The sequence below is a fragment of the Gossypium arboreum genome, chromosome 13, assembly GCF_025698485.1.
Source record: "Gossypium arboreum isolate Shixiya-1 chromosome 13, ASM2569848v2, whole genome shotgun sequence".
In the NCBI taxonomy this organism is placed as follows: Eukaryota; Viridiplantae; Streptophyta; class Magnoliopsida; order Malvales; family Malvaceae; genus Gossypium; species Gossypium arboreum.
Window position 1 is genome coordinate 10,997,082 of NC_069082.1, and position 16,037 is coordinate 11,013,118.

Below are 16,037 nucleotides of genomic sequence, written 5' to 3' on the forward strand. Positions count from 1 at the left end.
AACATTTTAGTCATTGAGCGTTAATTGTCATTAACATTGTAACGGTAAGCTGACGTGGTATGTTAAATTATCATTTCAAACGAAATTTTTAGGTTAAATTTTAGCTCCAAACAAAAAAATATAGAGACCAATTGTATAATTTAATCTAAATTTTTTGTAACATCCTAAACCCGACCTGGACATTATGGTCGTGTCTGGAAGTATCACAAGGTAAGGGTTTTCAAAAACGGAATCGACATCATAAACCAATCACCTATCATGATCTGCGAACATTTAAAAATTACTGAAAACATTAATTAACTAGTTAATGCCAAAACTCTTATTTACAGCGGAAGCTTTATCCATTTAGGTTCGAAATCACAGTCGTATTTTTAGAAAAACTATTGTTGCATAAAAAAAACTGTCGTTTTTAATAAAACATTTAGCAAAATAATTAAATAGTCAATTATTCAAAAAATAACCAATTAAAAATCAAACAGTCCAGAGAGTCCCCAAAATTACAACTCTCAAAAGGAATTCCCAAAATAAGGATAAAACATAGAGTAATTTAAAACAGTTTAACAGAAGTGTGGTCACCGCTGAGTCTCTACTGCACCGATCTGCCTAAGACTGAAAATTACCTGGCAGAAAAACAAAAAGATGTGAGTTTATGAAAACTCAGTGTGTAACCCATCAGAATTAAGCATTGAAGTATACAAACACCATACACATAACCAGAAGCAGATTCAGACACGGATTCATGTCCTTTTTAGATACAATAGCAGAATTAGATACAGATACAGATATGAAAAATCCTACCCCCATCCTCTACACACCATCTCCGTCCATCCCATCACACCATGTGGGGTTGAAAACACCCACCCATCCCTACACACCACGTCGTGTCATTAAGACACATATCAGATAATATATGTAGTCAAGCTACTAGAATAAAGACTTTTAATACTGGTCAGAATACTTCCTTCTCATATACAAGTCCTACCCTAAAACAGATACAAATCATACATACAAAATCAACAGGTAGAACATGCTTATATAAATAGATAGCAGATACACATGGCATAGACATGCTCAGAACAGAACTTCAGTCTAACAGAACACATAGTTTTAGGGTTTAACAAGCCTTTACCGACCCTACAGTAGGTCCACAGTCGATTAGGACGACCCATGCGAACCTATGAAAAATTTTGGTATATTGGCCCATATGCCTGTGTGGTTTACCCGTGTGGGATTACACGCCCAACTTGGCCCAGCACGTGTGGCCCACACGGCTACACTCGAGCCACTACACGGCCATGTCTTGCGCACGGCCATGCCTTCGTCGATCACACGGTCGTGTCCTCACACACAGCCTACCACAGGGGCAACCACACGCCCGTGTGGCGTTGATAGTTTTGTTTTTCAGCTTTTGTAGAAGCCTCGTTTTCTGCGTTTCGGGTACACACTTGGTTCGATTTTGGTGCTAATGCAAACATGAGCCCTCTAAAACTGGTAACTAAAAGGAAATCCTTGATGCGTAATTCGCTGCAAAAGCACCAACAGATTCTCGTTCTTTACCTAGCCGAAAACAACAAATCAAAACCTTTATTAACACTTGGCCGAAAAGCGTTAAAATTAAGCAAAATGAAACTTACCAAACGAACACGACCAGGATTTGCACCAAAGAGAAATGAATTAAGAAAGCTGAAAAAGGTAGGAAGGAGAAGAAAATTTAATCAGAGGAGATGGGAAACAATAACGTCAAAAGGAAAAGGAGATTTTGGAAAAAAGAATAGAAATAAAATAAAATAGCAAGTATATCCCACAAATCCCCTAATTATCTCCACTAACCCACTACTCAGGTTTCCAACTACACTGAAACACTTGCGCAAAATCGAGCAAAAATACAACATCCATGCTCGCGCAGGGATTCAAGTACAAGTCCTCCAACACACAAACCCTCTTACCACTCAAACCAACATGCTCATTCTGATATGAAATTACAGGCAATTAAACATAAGCCCACTGAATAATGATAGGGCTTAATTCCAAAAATAACAAAAATTGCTAAAGGTAGGGCTTGAACTTGGGACCTCACAAACACACCCAAAACAATTAACCACTGAAGCAAATACTCATTTTGTGTTAAAATTTTACAGAAGCAAAAATAAGAAATTTGGGGCGTTACATTTTTTGTTTGAAATGATGGTTTAAATGCCTCAAAAGATATGCCAATAAAGCTTTCAAAAGCTTTCTCCCATGGCTTTTAGGGTGGAGGGTGGTGAATAGATGAAAAAGAAGATGTTTTATCATATTTTTTCATTATCTTAAGTATATATAGTTCGTTTAGTTTTAATTAAACTTAATTAATTAACTTAATCATAATTAATTAATCACTAATCATCAATTACTTTAATCTAATGGTAATTAACATCACATCCCACTATCCTCCATTTAAAGTTGGCCTATTAGCTATTTTTGTCCTTTGGATAATTGTTATTTAAGTCCCTAAACCTTAATTTAATTAAAAATTTATAGCGATTGAACTTTTACAATTTAGTGCCTAAGCCATAATTACTCACAATTTCGGCTAAACTGTTTAACCAAATTTCAATTCATGTATACCCTAACTCTATAAATATCCTTATTTAATATTTACAAACTCAATTTATGGAAAAAAAAAGGTCTTGAAACTACATTTTCCAACACCATTGAAAATCGGGTCATTACAATAATAGTAGTGAATTAGCTTGAGTTGCTTTGTCAACGTAATGTAGCATGACACATTCAGATTCAACGATCGAGTGAAGTGTGCAGTGTTGCATAAGGGCTAGAACATTGTCTTCCGCATAAATATTAATCATGAGTCTTGCACGTGGATGGTTTGTATGGTTAATACAAACATTTCTAGGAATAAAGGAGAAATAATCCTACTCTCAGGTGCATGAAAGGAGGCTTACAAAAGATGTAAATAATAACCCTCCTTCCAGACACATGAGAAAGACTTATGGAAGGTAAAAATAATGACACTACTATCAAACGCATGAGGAAGATTTACAAAAGGTAATAAATTTGAGTTAACGGTATTACCATTGACCATTATGGCATAAAGTTACATTAGGAATATAACATATGTTATATAGATAACAATTGTGGAGAATGTGAAAAACTCAACTTATATTGATAAATAAATAAAAAGTAATACATTCTCTAAGGGAAAGAGTAAAATGAATAACCCTTGGAACATGTTTAATCATGCTAATTAGCACGCTCATTGTATTATATTATCACAAGAGAAGTAGGGAAATATAAGAGCGTGTATGATGAAATACGTGTAATTCTATTATCCATTTGTGCAATATGAGGTTCATAAAATTGTTATCTTATAAAGATATTGAAAATCAAATTATTGAAAGTATAAAAAAATTTACTAGAGAAGGTTAGTATTAGAGGTGTTTATGGGTTGGGTCTAAGTATAATATTAGCATACTTTATGTTTGTCTAAACTCGACTTGACTCGAAATTTAATTCTACAATTTTGCCCAAACACATTCATATTTGCAAAAGACTAAATCAAGCTAATTTTAGGCCCGCCTATATTATTTTTTAATTTTTTTAAATATTTATATTATATTATTTTAATATTTAATAATTTTATACATTTTTATTTATTGAAAATTTTATATAGTCATCTTAACATTATTTTATTGTTTACATTAGAGTTGTATTATATATTTAGTATAGGTTTATTTTTTAATGTGTACTAAATTACATAATATATAAAAATAACATAATATAAAATATTATAAACTTAAAACGAGTCGGGTCAAGATGGGGCCTTAGATATTCAAGCTCGAGCCTGGTCCATATTTTAAACGGACATATTTTTTTTGTCCAAGTCAAATTTTCGGGTCAAATTTTTTTATTTAAACTCTCTTAAATTTTAGATAAACCTTCAAATCTAAACGAGTAACCTAACTTATAAACAGATTTAATTAATACTTGCAATCAAAGTGACTATGGAACTTGAAAAGTGCAAACATCAGATGTAAAAGAAATTGCAAACATCTAACATATGGAGACGTAAGGTCTTTCTTTTCTTTTTAAGAAATTAAATAAGTTTAGGGGCAAACAAAGTCTTTTGCCCTTCAGCTTAACTTGGGTCATGTATGTTTTTAAAATGCTATAATTAATTGTTAGTTTAGATATGGCACGAAGCATAATGAAAATATGGGAAATAAACTTTAAATATGTATACATATTATTTTGATAATTTAGATATGATGTACTTAAAATGAAAAATAATATTATTAAAATTTACGAGAGTTATTCTTTTTCCTTAATAAATTAAATCGAAATTATTTCATAAAATAGATAACTGACATGTTTAAAATTTCATATAAATATTTTAAATATGGCATACATCATATTTGAATTAACAATTAAAACTTAAGCTAACTTGATTGCTTCATACTAATCCTTTGAAAACATAATTAAAAGACCTTACACTTTGATGCTTAAGGTATTGAATATAAGAGTTATAATAAATTTAAAAATATTTTAACAAAATAGGTAGTTGTCATTAATTGTATGATAAATACATCTCTAGACCTTTTGTTTGATTTTATGATAAGTACTGTTTGTCACCTTTACAATTACTCATCACATGGTAAGTGTTTATAATCACATGTGCAATCTTTTTTTATATTAGAAATAAAAGTTTGTTTAAATATAGTGTAGACTCGAATTCCAACATTCAAAGCTCAAGTTTAACTTAACAAAATAAATTTGTTGATGTTATAATATATTATCTTATATTTAAGTCTAAATTTTAATAAAGTATAAATTATTAAAAGTTAAATAAAAATAACATAAATTCTTAAAAAATTCATATTTAAATTTAAATTAATAATTTATAAACATATGTAAATTTTAAAAAAAATGATCTACATTTCATTTTAAATCAAATTTAAATAAACATAAAATATATTATTATTATTATACATAAACTAAATCCCAACCTTCGATGGAGGCTTCAACTTTCATTGATGTTTTCCGTTTTAGCTTTAAAGTTAGGTTTCAAAACTAACAGTCCCACATGCACATCCAGTTTTGTTTTGTTTGAAATGATAATTTAAAATGTTATGTCAATTTATCATTATATCGTTAACGGTAATAAATGACTCAGTAATTAAAATGTTATAACACGTTAATATAAGTTGCAAAAATATAATATTTTAAATATAAATGAATAAAATATAACCTAAAGTAAACAAAAGTGACTATTTTGATAGTTTAATAAAAAAACCGAAAACTTCAAAAAAAATTGATTCAATTGATTATAATTTTTATATTTTTATTTAATTATATTTAAATCTTATTATTATATTATTTATAATATTGGCAGCCGCAGAGCTCTTAATCATGTAAATGGTAAAATCTATATTATTAATAAACATTTTAATTAAATTGGTATCACGGATTAGAGTGTGCTTAATATTACTTCTTAAATATATTTTTGGGACAAAAGTATTTCTAAACAAGTTGTTTTTTGAGTGAAAAAGTCCTTGCTAAAAATTGGTCTAAAAGTACTTTTGAAAATTATTTCTAAACTAAGCCTTAATAAGCTATCAATTTAGTTAAAGACACCAACTAGGTTATAAAATTATAAAAATATCTTTTCATAATTAAAATAAATTATATTATTTACGAGTATTTTAGTATTTTATTTTAACAAAACTAATAAAAATATGAATATGATGAGAGTTAAAATCGTCAATCAGATTAGTAAAGTCTTAAATTTATTACTTAACAAAAGTTCTATTTTAATGTACTTTATACATTTTATTTTATATGCATAATTTATTATCTCTACCATTATATATATTAATAATGCATTTGATTGAATTTGTAACTTAATTGAATACTATAATGATAAATAATTTAATTTTAATTTTTTTAATTTTAGTATGGCGCATATTTCATGTGTTATTATTAGTTAGTTTCAAACCATATGTTTCATGTTATTTTTAAACACGTTTGTGTTCTAAATTTATAGTTTCCACACGCATTTATAATTTCTTTGAAAAGTATAAGTTTAATTCCTTTAAAAATGAAAAGGTTAATAGTAAAATTATATTTTAACCATAAAAGAAGCGCCCTGTGATTTGATCAGAAATTTTTATCGTCATTTTAGGCTATTGAAGACGACGTATTACCCAATGGAACGGTGCAATCTATGCAATGGGAAGAACAGAATCCATTTGGGGAAAGGATTGCAGAGAATATAAACCAGAGTGATCGCTAAGAGATGGAAATTACATCAGCGAGTCAGCTTACAAGTTCTCTGCCTTCAACGGCGGTCCTCGCCTCTGTTTAGGCAAAGATTTCGCTTTTTACCATATTAAGAGCATGGGCTTATGGTGAATCTCATCAACTGCCACGAATCGGGGCTTTACGAGTACCTCAGATGAAAGAGATACGCTTCAATGGTGGATTTGATTTTCTTTTATTGAAGGTTTATTTACAAAATTAACCCCAAAACTAAGTTGTTTTTTTCACTTATGTTCTTAAAGGTTTTTTTTTTTTGGTCAAAAAAGTGTCTAAACTATCAATTTCTTCTTATTTTATTCAGGAAAGAGTATGAATTAATAACATGCGGCATGTCACGTTCTTATTGGCCAGAATTGAGCTTTAAGGTAAAATAATGTGAAATTAAAAGTTTAGGTATCACTTTTGATAAAAAAAATTTAATACTTAAATAAAAATTATACAGTTTGAGGATGAATTTTGCATAAACTTTTATAACTCTTCAACTCTGTATCTCTATTTTTTAGATATTTGAAAATCATATCATACTTATAACTTAATATAGTCACAAGTGTTGAAATGATAATAAGAAGATTATGATGAATAAAACTATCTTCAATATCTTGTTAACATCCACTGCTATCTTTTATAAACAAAAAAAAAACAAACTTTCCTAACCTCCTAACTGACTAACTAATTCCTTACACAAAGTATAAAGCTGTCGTTTAAATATGTCTAAATTCAAGTTATTTTAAATTTAAATTATTCAAATTTTGACAATTTATTTATTCTTATAAGATTATTTTGGATTACATTTATTTTATACTCTTTAAAATTAATTTTTAAAATTTATAACCACCTTTCTAACAGTATTATTTTCAAGGTTAAACCTCAATCTGATTTTGCCATTACATCCTACTCTTATTAATAGGTTTTAAGTTACTTCTAAATTACATGTTAGAGTTGGATAGACTCTTGTTGATCCTTTATCATCTTGTGGACAAGGCCACGTGCACGCCAATAAAAGGCATGCCTTAAAAAAGACGCAGTGTCTTTCGCCATGCAAAATCAGCTTAATAGTTATTCCATTTTCCTATCATCTCAAAACCATGACGATCAACCCTAATACCAACCTAACTTCCTCCGAATACGATGATAAATTTACCGGAATCTTTGTTTCTCGGTGGCTGTTTTTCTTACATCTTCATATCGTAGAGCTTATCCTTGCCCTTATCGTCTTCATTGCTATACATTACTTGAGGCAGAAACGACGTTATGGGCTCCCCGTATGGCCAGTTCTAGGCATGCTACCGACTTTGATATCCGGTCTCCGGTCCGATCTTTTTGAGCTGATTTCCCACATAGTTTGCCAGCAGAATGGAACTTTTTTGTTTATAGGTCCATGGTTTAGTAGCCTAAGTTTCGTGGTCACTGCCGATCCTAGGAATCTTGAGCATGTTCTCAAGACCAAGTTCTCCGTTTACCCCAAAGGACCATCTTTTCGCGAAAATGTTGGCGACCTCCTCGGCGATGGGATATTCAGTGCCGACGACGAAACTTGGTGACTTCAGAGGAAAGCGGCGAGCATCGAGTTTCACTCGGCTAAGTTCCGGCGGTTAACCACCGAGTCATTGGCGGAGCTCGTCCACGCTAGGCTGTTACCTATCTTAGAAAATGCCACAAACAAATCGATCCCCATAGAACTCCAAGATATCCTATTGAGATTAACGTTCGATAACGTTTGCATTATAGCCCTTGGGGTCGACCCTGGGTGCTTAATCCCCCAGTTGCCCAACATACCGTTCGCTAAAGCGTTCGAGGACGCGACGGAGGTGACGGCGCTCCGGCTTGTGACCCCAACATGGGTGTGGAAAACCATGAAGTGCCTTGATTTGGGGTCGGAAAAGAAGCTGAAAAAGTTGATAAAGGACGTCGATGAATTCGCCAAGAAAGTTATCGAAACGAGGAAGAAGGAGCTGTCAGAGTCAGCACGGCAAAGATCAGATTTGTTGACGGTGTTTATGACGTCAAAAGACGAGGAAGGGAAGCCATTTTCCGACAAGTTTTTGCGAGATATCTGCGTGAACTTCATACTGGCCGGCAGAGATACTTCAGCGGTGGCGTTGAGCTGGTTTTTTTGGTTGGTAGGAAAGAACCCGAGGGTGGAAGAAAAAATTGTAGCAGAGATTAGCGGAATTGTTGAGGAAAGGGAAGAGATAAAAAATGGCGAATTGGTATTTAAAGCGGAGGAGATAAAGAAGATGGATTACTTACAAGCTGCATTATCAGAGGCCCTCAGATTGTATCCTTCTGTACCTCTTGATCTCAAGGAGGTAATTTTTTTTCCCGAATTCGGTACCACCATGTTTGCTTCATACCCAGTTTTTTTACTTAAATTAAATACTAAAATTATATACATTAACCATTTTCCTTTAATTATAAACTTTAAAATTTTTGAAATAGTTTTGATTATCATCAATTTTTTATTCTGGCTTTTAAATTAGATTTTTAAGTAGTAGTATTTTGGATTTGAATGTAGGAAAATTTTGGTGACACTTGATTTGTTGGAGTAGCTGAGAAGCAATTAAATTAGGATTGATTGATAAATGCTATCAATATTAATTATTCGATTTTAAATTTATTATTATTATTTAATTATATTTAATTCTTATTATTAGAATTTTTTATATAATATTGGCAGGGCTATGGGCAGAGCTCTTAATCACTATATTATTAATAAATCTTTTGCTTAAATTGGTTTCATGAATTAGAGTATGTTTAGTATTAAGTATTTTTAAACAAACTGTTTTTTCTTTTTTAGAAAAAAGTGCTCCTCCCAAGTTAAAAACTGGGTTAAAAATATTTTTAAAAAGTATTTTTAAATTAGGCCTTAACATGCTATTAATTTAGCTAAGGTAAAAGTTATGAAAATATCTTTTTTAATTAAAATGTATTATATTATTTATGGGTATTTTAATATTTTTATTTAAAAACAATAAAAATATAAATATTATGAGATTTAAACGGTGTCAATTGTATTAGTAAATTCTTAAATTTACCGCTCAACAAAAGTTTCATTTTAATGCATTTTATATATTTTATTTTAACATTCACAATATATTATCTCTATCATTTATATATAAATATTAATAATGCATTTGATTGAGTTTGTAACTTAGGGTGAGTTTAGATGGGCAGTGCATTTACCTATTGTTAGTGTAAAAACAGTGGTGACGGTGAAATTAGATACCATAGTATGAAATAAAAAGTAAGCTAAATGCACCACACCGCCCATTCAAACCTACCATTAATTAAACACTATAATGATAAATAATTTAATGTTAATATCGTGCATATTTAATGTATTATTAATTAGTTTCAAATTATTTCTTTAATAATATTTTTAAATACATTTGTGTGCTAAAGTATATACACTTATTGGCCAGAGGTAAAATTATAAGTTTAGCGCCCTGTGATTTAATCAGTAATTTTGGTCATTATTCAGGCTGTTGAAGACAACGTATTACCCGATGGAACAGTGACAAAGACAGGAACGAAAGTAGTATATGCAATCTACGCAATGGGAAGAATAGAATCCATTTGGGGAAAAGATTGCAAAGAATATAAACCAGAGAGATGGCTAAGAGATGGCAATTACATGAGCGAGTCAGCTTACAAGTTCTCCGCCTTCAATGGCGGTCCTCGCCTCTGTTTAGGCAAAGATTTCGCTTTTTACCAGATGAAGTTCACCGCCGCCTCCATCCTATACCGCTACACCGTGAAGGTGGTGAAAGGTCATCTTGTTGCACCTAAAATTGCATTGACATTGTACATGAAGTATGGGCTTATGGTGAACCTCATCAACCGCCACGAATCGGGGCTCTACGAGTACCTCAAATGAAAGAGATACCCTTCAATGTTGGATTTGATTTTCTTTTATTGAAGGTTTATTTACAAAAGTAACCCCAAAACTAAATTGCTTTTTTTACTTATATTCTTAAATTTTTTTTTGTCAAAATAAAATATCTAAACTATCAATTTCTTCTTGTTTTATTCAAGAAAGAGTACGAATTAATAACATGCCGCATGTCATATTCTTATTGGCCAAAATTGGGCTTTTAAGGTAAAATAATGCAAAATTAAAAGTTTAGATATAACTTTTAATAAAAAAAACTTTAATAATTAAATAAAAATTATAGATCAATTTTGCATAAACTTTTATAACTATTCAACTATGTATCTCTTTTGTGTTATACTCAATCTTTTTAGATATTTCAAAATCATATCCATATATGTCAAAGTATAAAGCTTCACTTAGACGGGTCTAAATTCAAGCCACTTTAAATTTGGATTATTCAAATTTTGCGACTTGTTTTTTCTTATAAGATTATTTTGAATTACATCTATTTTATGCTCCTTTAAGACTAATTTTTTGAAGTTCATGATTGTCTCTCCTAATTAGGGGTAAACAAAATTCGATTCGACTCGAAAAAAATTGAAAAAAATTTAAATTTTGAACTAATCGAATTATTTGAGTCAACTCGAATTTTTTTTAAATTTCGAGTTCAAATCGAGTTTGGTTTTTAAATTCGAATAATCAAACTATAATATTTTATATTTTTATCCCAAACTCCCAAACATCTTTACTTTTCCTCAAAACTTGTGCTCCCCTCCCATCTCAACCCCCTTTTACCCCAAACCCCCTTTCCAATTTTTTTAAATACTTCCCCCTAAAATTTTACTCCCTCAACCCTTAAAACTTTTTATTTTTCCCCAAAACTTTTATTCCCCTCCTATCTCACCCCATTCTACTCCAAACCCATCCTCCCCCTCCATTTTCTGTTGAATATCACCCCCAAATTTTACTCCCACAAAATGTGTTAAAATTTTACGATGGTATCAATTTTATATTTTATCTTTAAAATAATTTTATTAAAAATAACATTTTTACATTTAATATATTTTTAATTTCAAAATACACAATGACAAAAATTAAAAGATAATTGAAGCAACTATGTAAGCAAAGAAGCTAACTTATATATAAAATATTAATAAATAAATTATGAGGGTATAAAATTAATAACAAATTTGATTACATTAGGTGACAATGATTACAAGGATCCAAAATCATTTTTTTTAAATTTAACTTGAACAAATATATTCGATTCAAATTTCATTTCACTTGGCTCGAGAAAATTTCAAATCGAATTAGAATGATAAAAACAGATTAATCAACTCGATTAACACAAAAATTTTTCATTCAATTTGATTTGATTGAACGCTAATCCTTACTCCTAATAATGTTATTTTCAAGATTTAAACCTAAATATATGTTTTACTATTGCATCCAACACTTATTAATAAATTTTAAGTTACTTTTAAATTACTTGTTCGGAGTTGCTTGGAGTCCCAGTTGGATAGACTCAAGTTGTTGATCCTTTATTAACAAGCTAGGCTGACATGGGATGATGATGATGAAGGTATATAACACAAATGCTACGATTTGGTCCTCCGAGCGTGTGTACATAATCAGTTTGATAGAATACCCTTTTTAGTGTGTTACGTTTCGGGTTCAAATGTGTGGAAGTGTATTTGAAAGTGACAAAACCTTGAGGAACTTGCAAGTACTCAAAAGAGAACAATTCCGAATTATGTACTCGAGGCTTGGCGGGGCGGGTCATGACAGTTAATGAAGCAAAATACATGGATTAGACTAATACATGCAGAGCTCCTGCAGAAAAACCTATCTATTTATCATCTAATGATATCAGGGCTTACAAAAAATGAACTAGTCAGCGGTGCTGTAAACCAACTTAAATCTTAATCATAACAAAGCACAGTGCAGAGTTATGATACATATTCTATAGAAGCATGAGACTTGTCATAATAGACATAGTAACACAAATCTTAGTCCAGGTATAGATCGTAGAAAATACGGAAATAGTATGCAGAAGTAACTTAGCCAACAACATGTCCTCAACAGTATCTCCATTTGAAAATTGAAATTATTCCCAACAAAACATTGTTTCATTATCAGAACCAGAGTTCGTAAGGTGATTGCTTAGTATATATCTAGGTGAAGGAAAATCACCTCATTTCAGGCCTTCCCATCCCACTCCGCGTAAAATTGTTTAAGGAATTCCTCCATGACCTTATGCCTTTTCTCGGCCCTCCTTAGCCCAGCCTGGAAGTTTCCATCAGTGCGCAAACTCAATAGCATAGTCAAAGTTAACAATACCACTGATACGCATATGTATGAATACCTAAAGTAATATAATACTCCGGTTATAAGGAAATTTTCTTGCATATCGGGGTACCTTAGTTTTCATCAAATCCTTTAACTTAAGAAGCTTCTCATGGAAATGGTTCACAGTAGTCTGCTCCTCTTTCTTCATGTACTGTTCCTTGGATAAGTCCAATCGTGGCTGGATAGCAGGATCGTGAAGCACGCTGTTTCTGTTTCCACCAAATGTAAAGCAGCGAGCGATTCCTAAACCGAAGAACTCTGGTTCAGCTCAAGACATCTTAGTCTTTTTTGCATGTTGAGCAAAGGGGATAAAAAAAAAAAGGTATAGATATCTTTATGTAATTGTAAGCAAGCATATTAGTAAGTACACCCTGCAGTGTCTTGTATAAACCACCCTACAGGCAAAAGAAATCTGAATCGATAACTCAAGCCAGCCAAGAATAAACAATGAAACTGTCTTGAGTTAGAGCTTATGAGATGTTTCCTTCGGAAGCTAACATAGAGATTGAATAAATTAACGTGAAGAACATGCAAATTACCTATGGCACCAATTGCATCGAGACGATCAGCATCTTGCACAACCCCAAATTCAGGGGTAAATTCCTGGTTCCCCACACCAGCAAGTTCGTCTTTAAAACCTGCAATAACCACAACGTCTATCATACTCGAATTTAAATATGAACTGAAAAAAGTACATAGAAAAGGGTACTTAGAAGCCTACTTGACATTCATTGTTTGTATAAGATTGACAATAAGATGTTTTAATGACTAAGAGACTAGAATTAAATTTAATAAAAACATAAATGGAAGAAATATTAGCCTGAGAAATAAACTCAAACTCACCCATTCCCTTTATGATGCTTAATATCTTTATCTTTTTGCTCTCAGCTATGCCTTCTTCCTCTAGAAAATTCTCAACTAGCTTCTCCTCAGACGGATCCCTGCATGCCAATGTAGAAGAACTCACACATTCATAGCAAATCAAATGAAAAACCATCTTTGGGTAGCAACCTTAATAACTTAACTAGAAGAAATGCAATAATGGACCACTGTATTTGAGAAAGACAACTCTTATGCCAAAGGCCAAATACGAGTGTTAATACGCCTGTCACCAGAAATCACCATCTCCAAGCAATTTTTGCATGCATGATTTCAATCAGAGAACAATGGCAATCCAATCCAATAAGACAAACAATCCAATTAGCATATGGTTTATTATAAAATTATTGAGACAACAAACAATTCACAAACTTTTGAAAATACTATATACAATCAAAGAAAACCACCCCTATTGAATTAGTACCAAGCAAATAGCTATTTACATTGTTTTCGTTCCTCTAACCAGAGCATGAACACTGGTTAATACATGGTTTTTGAACAAAAGGTTGAAATACAAACCTCAAGTATTTGTAATCACCTACATCATGAAGAAGTGCAGCTAGCTCCACCTGCCATGGAAACAAAACCAAAGGCAAACGAGAAATTTAGTAGGCAAGAACTTAGTACCTTCGCTTTTGGAAATAAACATTAGACCATGGAAACTTTCTAAGCTCCAATCATCAGTACAATATCAAATACCAATAATAATGAAAATAAAGAGCTGAATCTTCAATCAATTGCTCAGTTTTAGAGTCAGTAGTTTTAAAAGCTGGCATGCTTAAAGTAAAGGGTCAACTTGAATTGATTCTTTCAAACTACCCAAACACAGAGACAAGGGAAATAAATCAAATATGAAATGATTTACGATTTCCATGGAGTCAGGGTTGGAGGAGAGGCCTTCCTCTCGTGCGAGGGAGAGGGCAAGGTCTCTGACCCTCCACACGTGCGAGGCATCATGGGAGGCGTCGTTCCCTTTCATCGACGTCTCCACCAGCTGCTCCGCCCTTTTCACGGTGTCTCTGATGGCCATTGGCGTCGATTTTCCCCAACTAGCCTGTCTAAAGTGTTCGAAATGGAGTGAAGATCAGCCTCTTCTTGGTTCTTGTTACTCCACAGGCGATATACATAAAGAGAGAAACTTGATTTTGACTGATGGGCGGACATTTGGGGTAAATTCATTGCATAGTGAAGATGTGGGCCTCGCCGTCATGGTTATACGCTGTGTAGAGTTAGAAGTGCTGGAATTCAGTAAGACGTCAGCGATTATGAAAATTGAAAGATTAAATTAAATTATATTTTAAGTACCTGTACTCCTCGTACATTTAAAATATAATCCTTTTACTTTTATTTCAAAAAATTTAATCATTTATCTTTCAATTTAAAAATTCAAATCTAATTGTTAATACTATTAAAATATTTTCCTTAAATTCAAGTTCATTCCAATCTCATTCTTTTTATTACATGGTTAACAAGTGATATTTTCTTATTTCAAAATATCACACCATTGAATTTATATAGGAAAATTTTAACGTTGTTAACAATTAAATTTAATTTTATAAAATATGAAAAGTAAAGGAATTAATTTTCAAATACACAGGGATTTGGGGTCATATTTTAATCAAATTGTGCATCAACTAAATATAAATAAAGAGACTAAATTCCTAATACATAGATTTAGAGCATGTTTGGAGCTGTTGGTTTTAATAAAAAAATAGACTAATTAACTTTCTTAAAAATATCAATTTGTACCGGTTAGAATGGTTCGTTCTACCCAATTCTTGAATACGGATTTAAACATTGTACATCAATTGAGTTCATGAATAATGTTAAAAGTAAAATAATAAAATATTAACCTCAATTTAACAATTTTGTTGAAAAATTATTAAATAGTAAAAGAAGTAACTAACTTATAAAACAAACAAAAGAAAGAAAATAAAAGGTAAAAATAAATAAATATTTAAAATTTTCATACATGTTTAAAAATTTCATTTTATATCATCATAATGACTCGTTTTACCCAATTCTAAATATATAGATTAAAACATTGTGTATCAACAAATGCATAACTAATATATTAAAAAAGCACTATAATTTTTTTTTACCTTATAATAATAAATAATAAAAAGTTTAACCATTAAAATTAGCAACTTTAACTTTAAAATTTAAAAGTATAAAATTATTAAATATTAATAAAATTAAATAACTTGTAAAACAAACAAAAAAAAAGGACAAAATATTTAAAAACTTCAAGAATACGCGTATTGTATAAGATTTTTGTTTGTGAAATTTATAATGAGAATTTCATATTTGATTAATATTTTATATGTAAATTCATTTATGTAACATATATAAAAATATGCATATATTAAATATTTTTAAAATTATTGATAATTAAAATGGTATATCAAAAATAAATCGATACGAACATATATTAATTTCAAAAGAAAAATGATACATTTATTGGTGCATTCATATTGGGCTCGACTTAGAGAAGTGAACATTCAATCTGTAATAGCCTGAATTTTCAGTGGTGTCGGAATAGTGATTCGAGATCACTAAATCCGACAAATGAGTAGAAAATATTAATAATTTAGTGAATATAAGTTAAGTGTGAAGTCAGGAA

At 31.0% G+C, this 16,037-nt stretch overlaps 1 protein-coding gene and 1 pseudogene across 3 annotated transcripts; one reads left to right on the plus strand and one right to left on the minus strand.

Moving 5' to 3' along the window:
* The first annotated feature begins 7,253 nt into the window (after positions 1 to 7,253).
* LOC108462223 (cytochrome P450 86B1-like) lies at positions 7,254 to 10,392 on the plus strand (annotated as a pseudogene). Its single transcript, XR_001867930.2, has 2 exons — positions 7,254 to 8,621; positions 9,794 to 10,392. The product of XR_001867930.2 is annotated as a cytochrome P450 86B1-like (transcript).
* A 1,709-nt stretch (positions 10,393 to 12,101) lies between these two features.
* LOC108461545 (uncharacterized) lies at positions 12,102 to 14,669 on the minus strand. Of its 2 annotated transcripts, none has more exons than XM_017761413.2 (6): positions 14,280 to 14,669; positions 13,934 to 13,983; positions 13,379 to 13,476; positions 13,075 to 13,173; positions 12,606 to 12,778; positions 12,102 to 12,472 (listed from the first exon to the last, which is right to left on the minus strand). In XM_017761413.2, exons 1-6 carry the CDS (start codon positions 14,442 to 14,444, stop codon positions 12,386 to 12,388), a joined length of 672 nt encoding a protein of 223 aa, XP_017616902.1. In that variant the 5' UTR covers positions 14,445 to 14,669; the 3' UTR covers positions 12,102 to 12,385. The 2 variants fall into 2 exon arrangements, with proteins under 2 accessions (XP_017616902.1, XP_017616901.1); XM_017761412.2 differs by having other exon boundaries at positions 12,606 to 12,793; positions 14,280 to 14,622.
* Positions 14,670 to 16,037: the final 1,368 nt, after the last annotated feature.

Bases quoted from the DNA above. Each gene is read 5' to 3' on its own strand.
- LOC108461545 (XM_017761412.2), bottom strand. From the start codon at position 14,444: ATGGCCATCAGAGACACCGTGAAAAGGGCGGAGCAGCTGGTGGAGACG. The intron at 13,984-14,279 runs GTAAATCATTTC...TTTCCATGGCAG, and splicing joins ACCCTGACTCCATGGAAATC to GTGGAGCTAGCTGCACTTCT. The intron at 12,794-13,074 runs GTAATTTGCATG...GAGCTGAACCAG, and splicing joins CGATGCAATTGGTGCCATAG to AGTTCTTCGGTTTAGGAATC.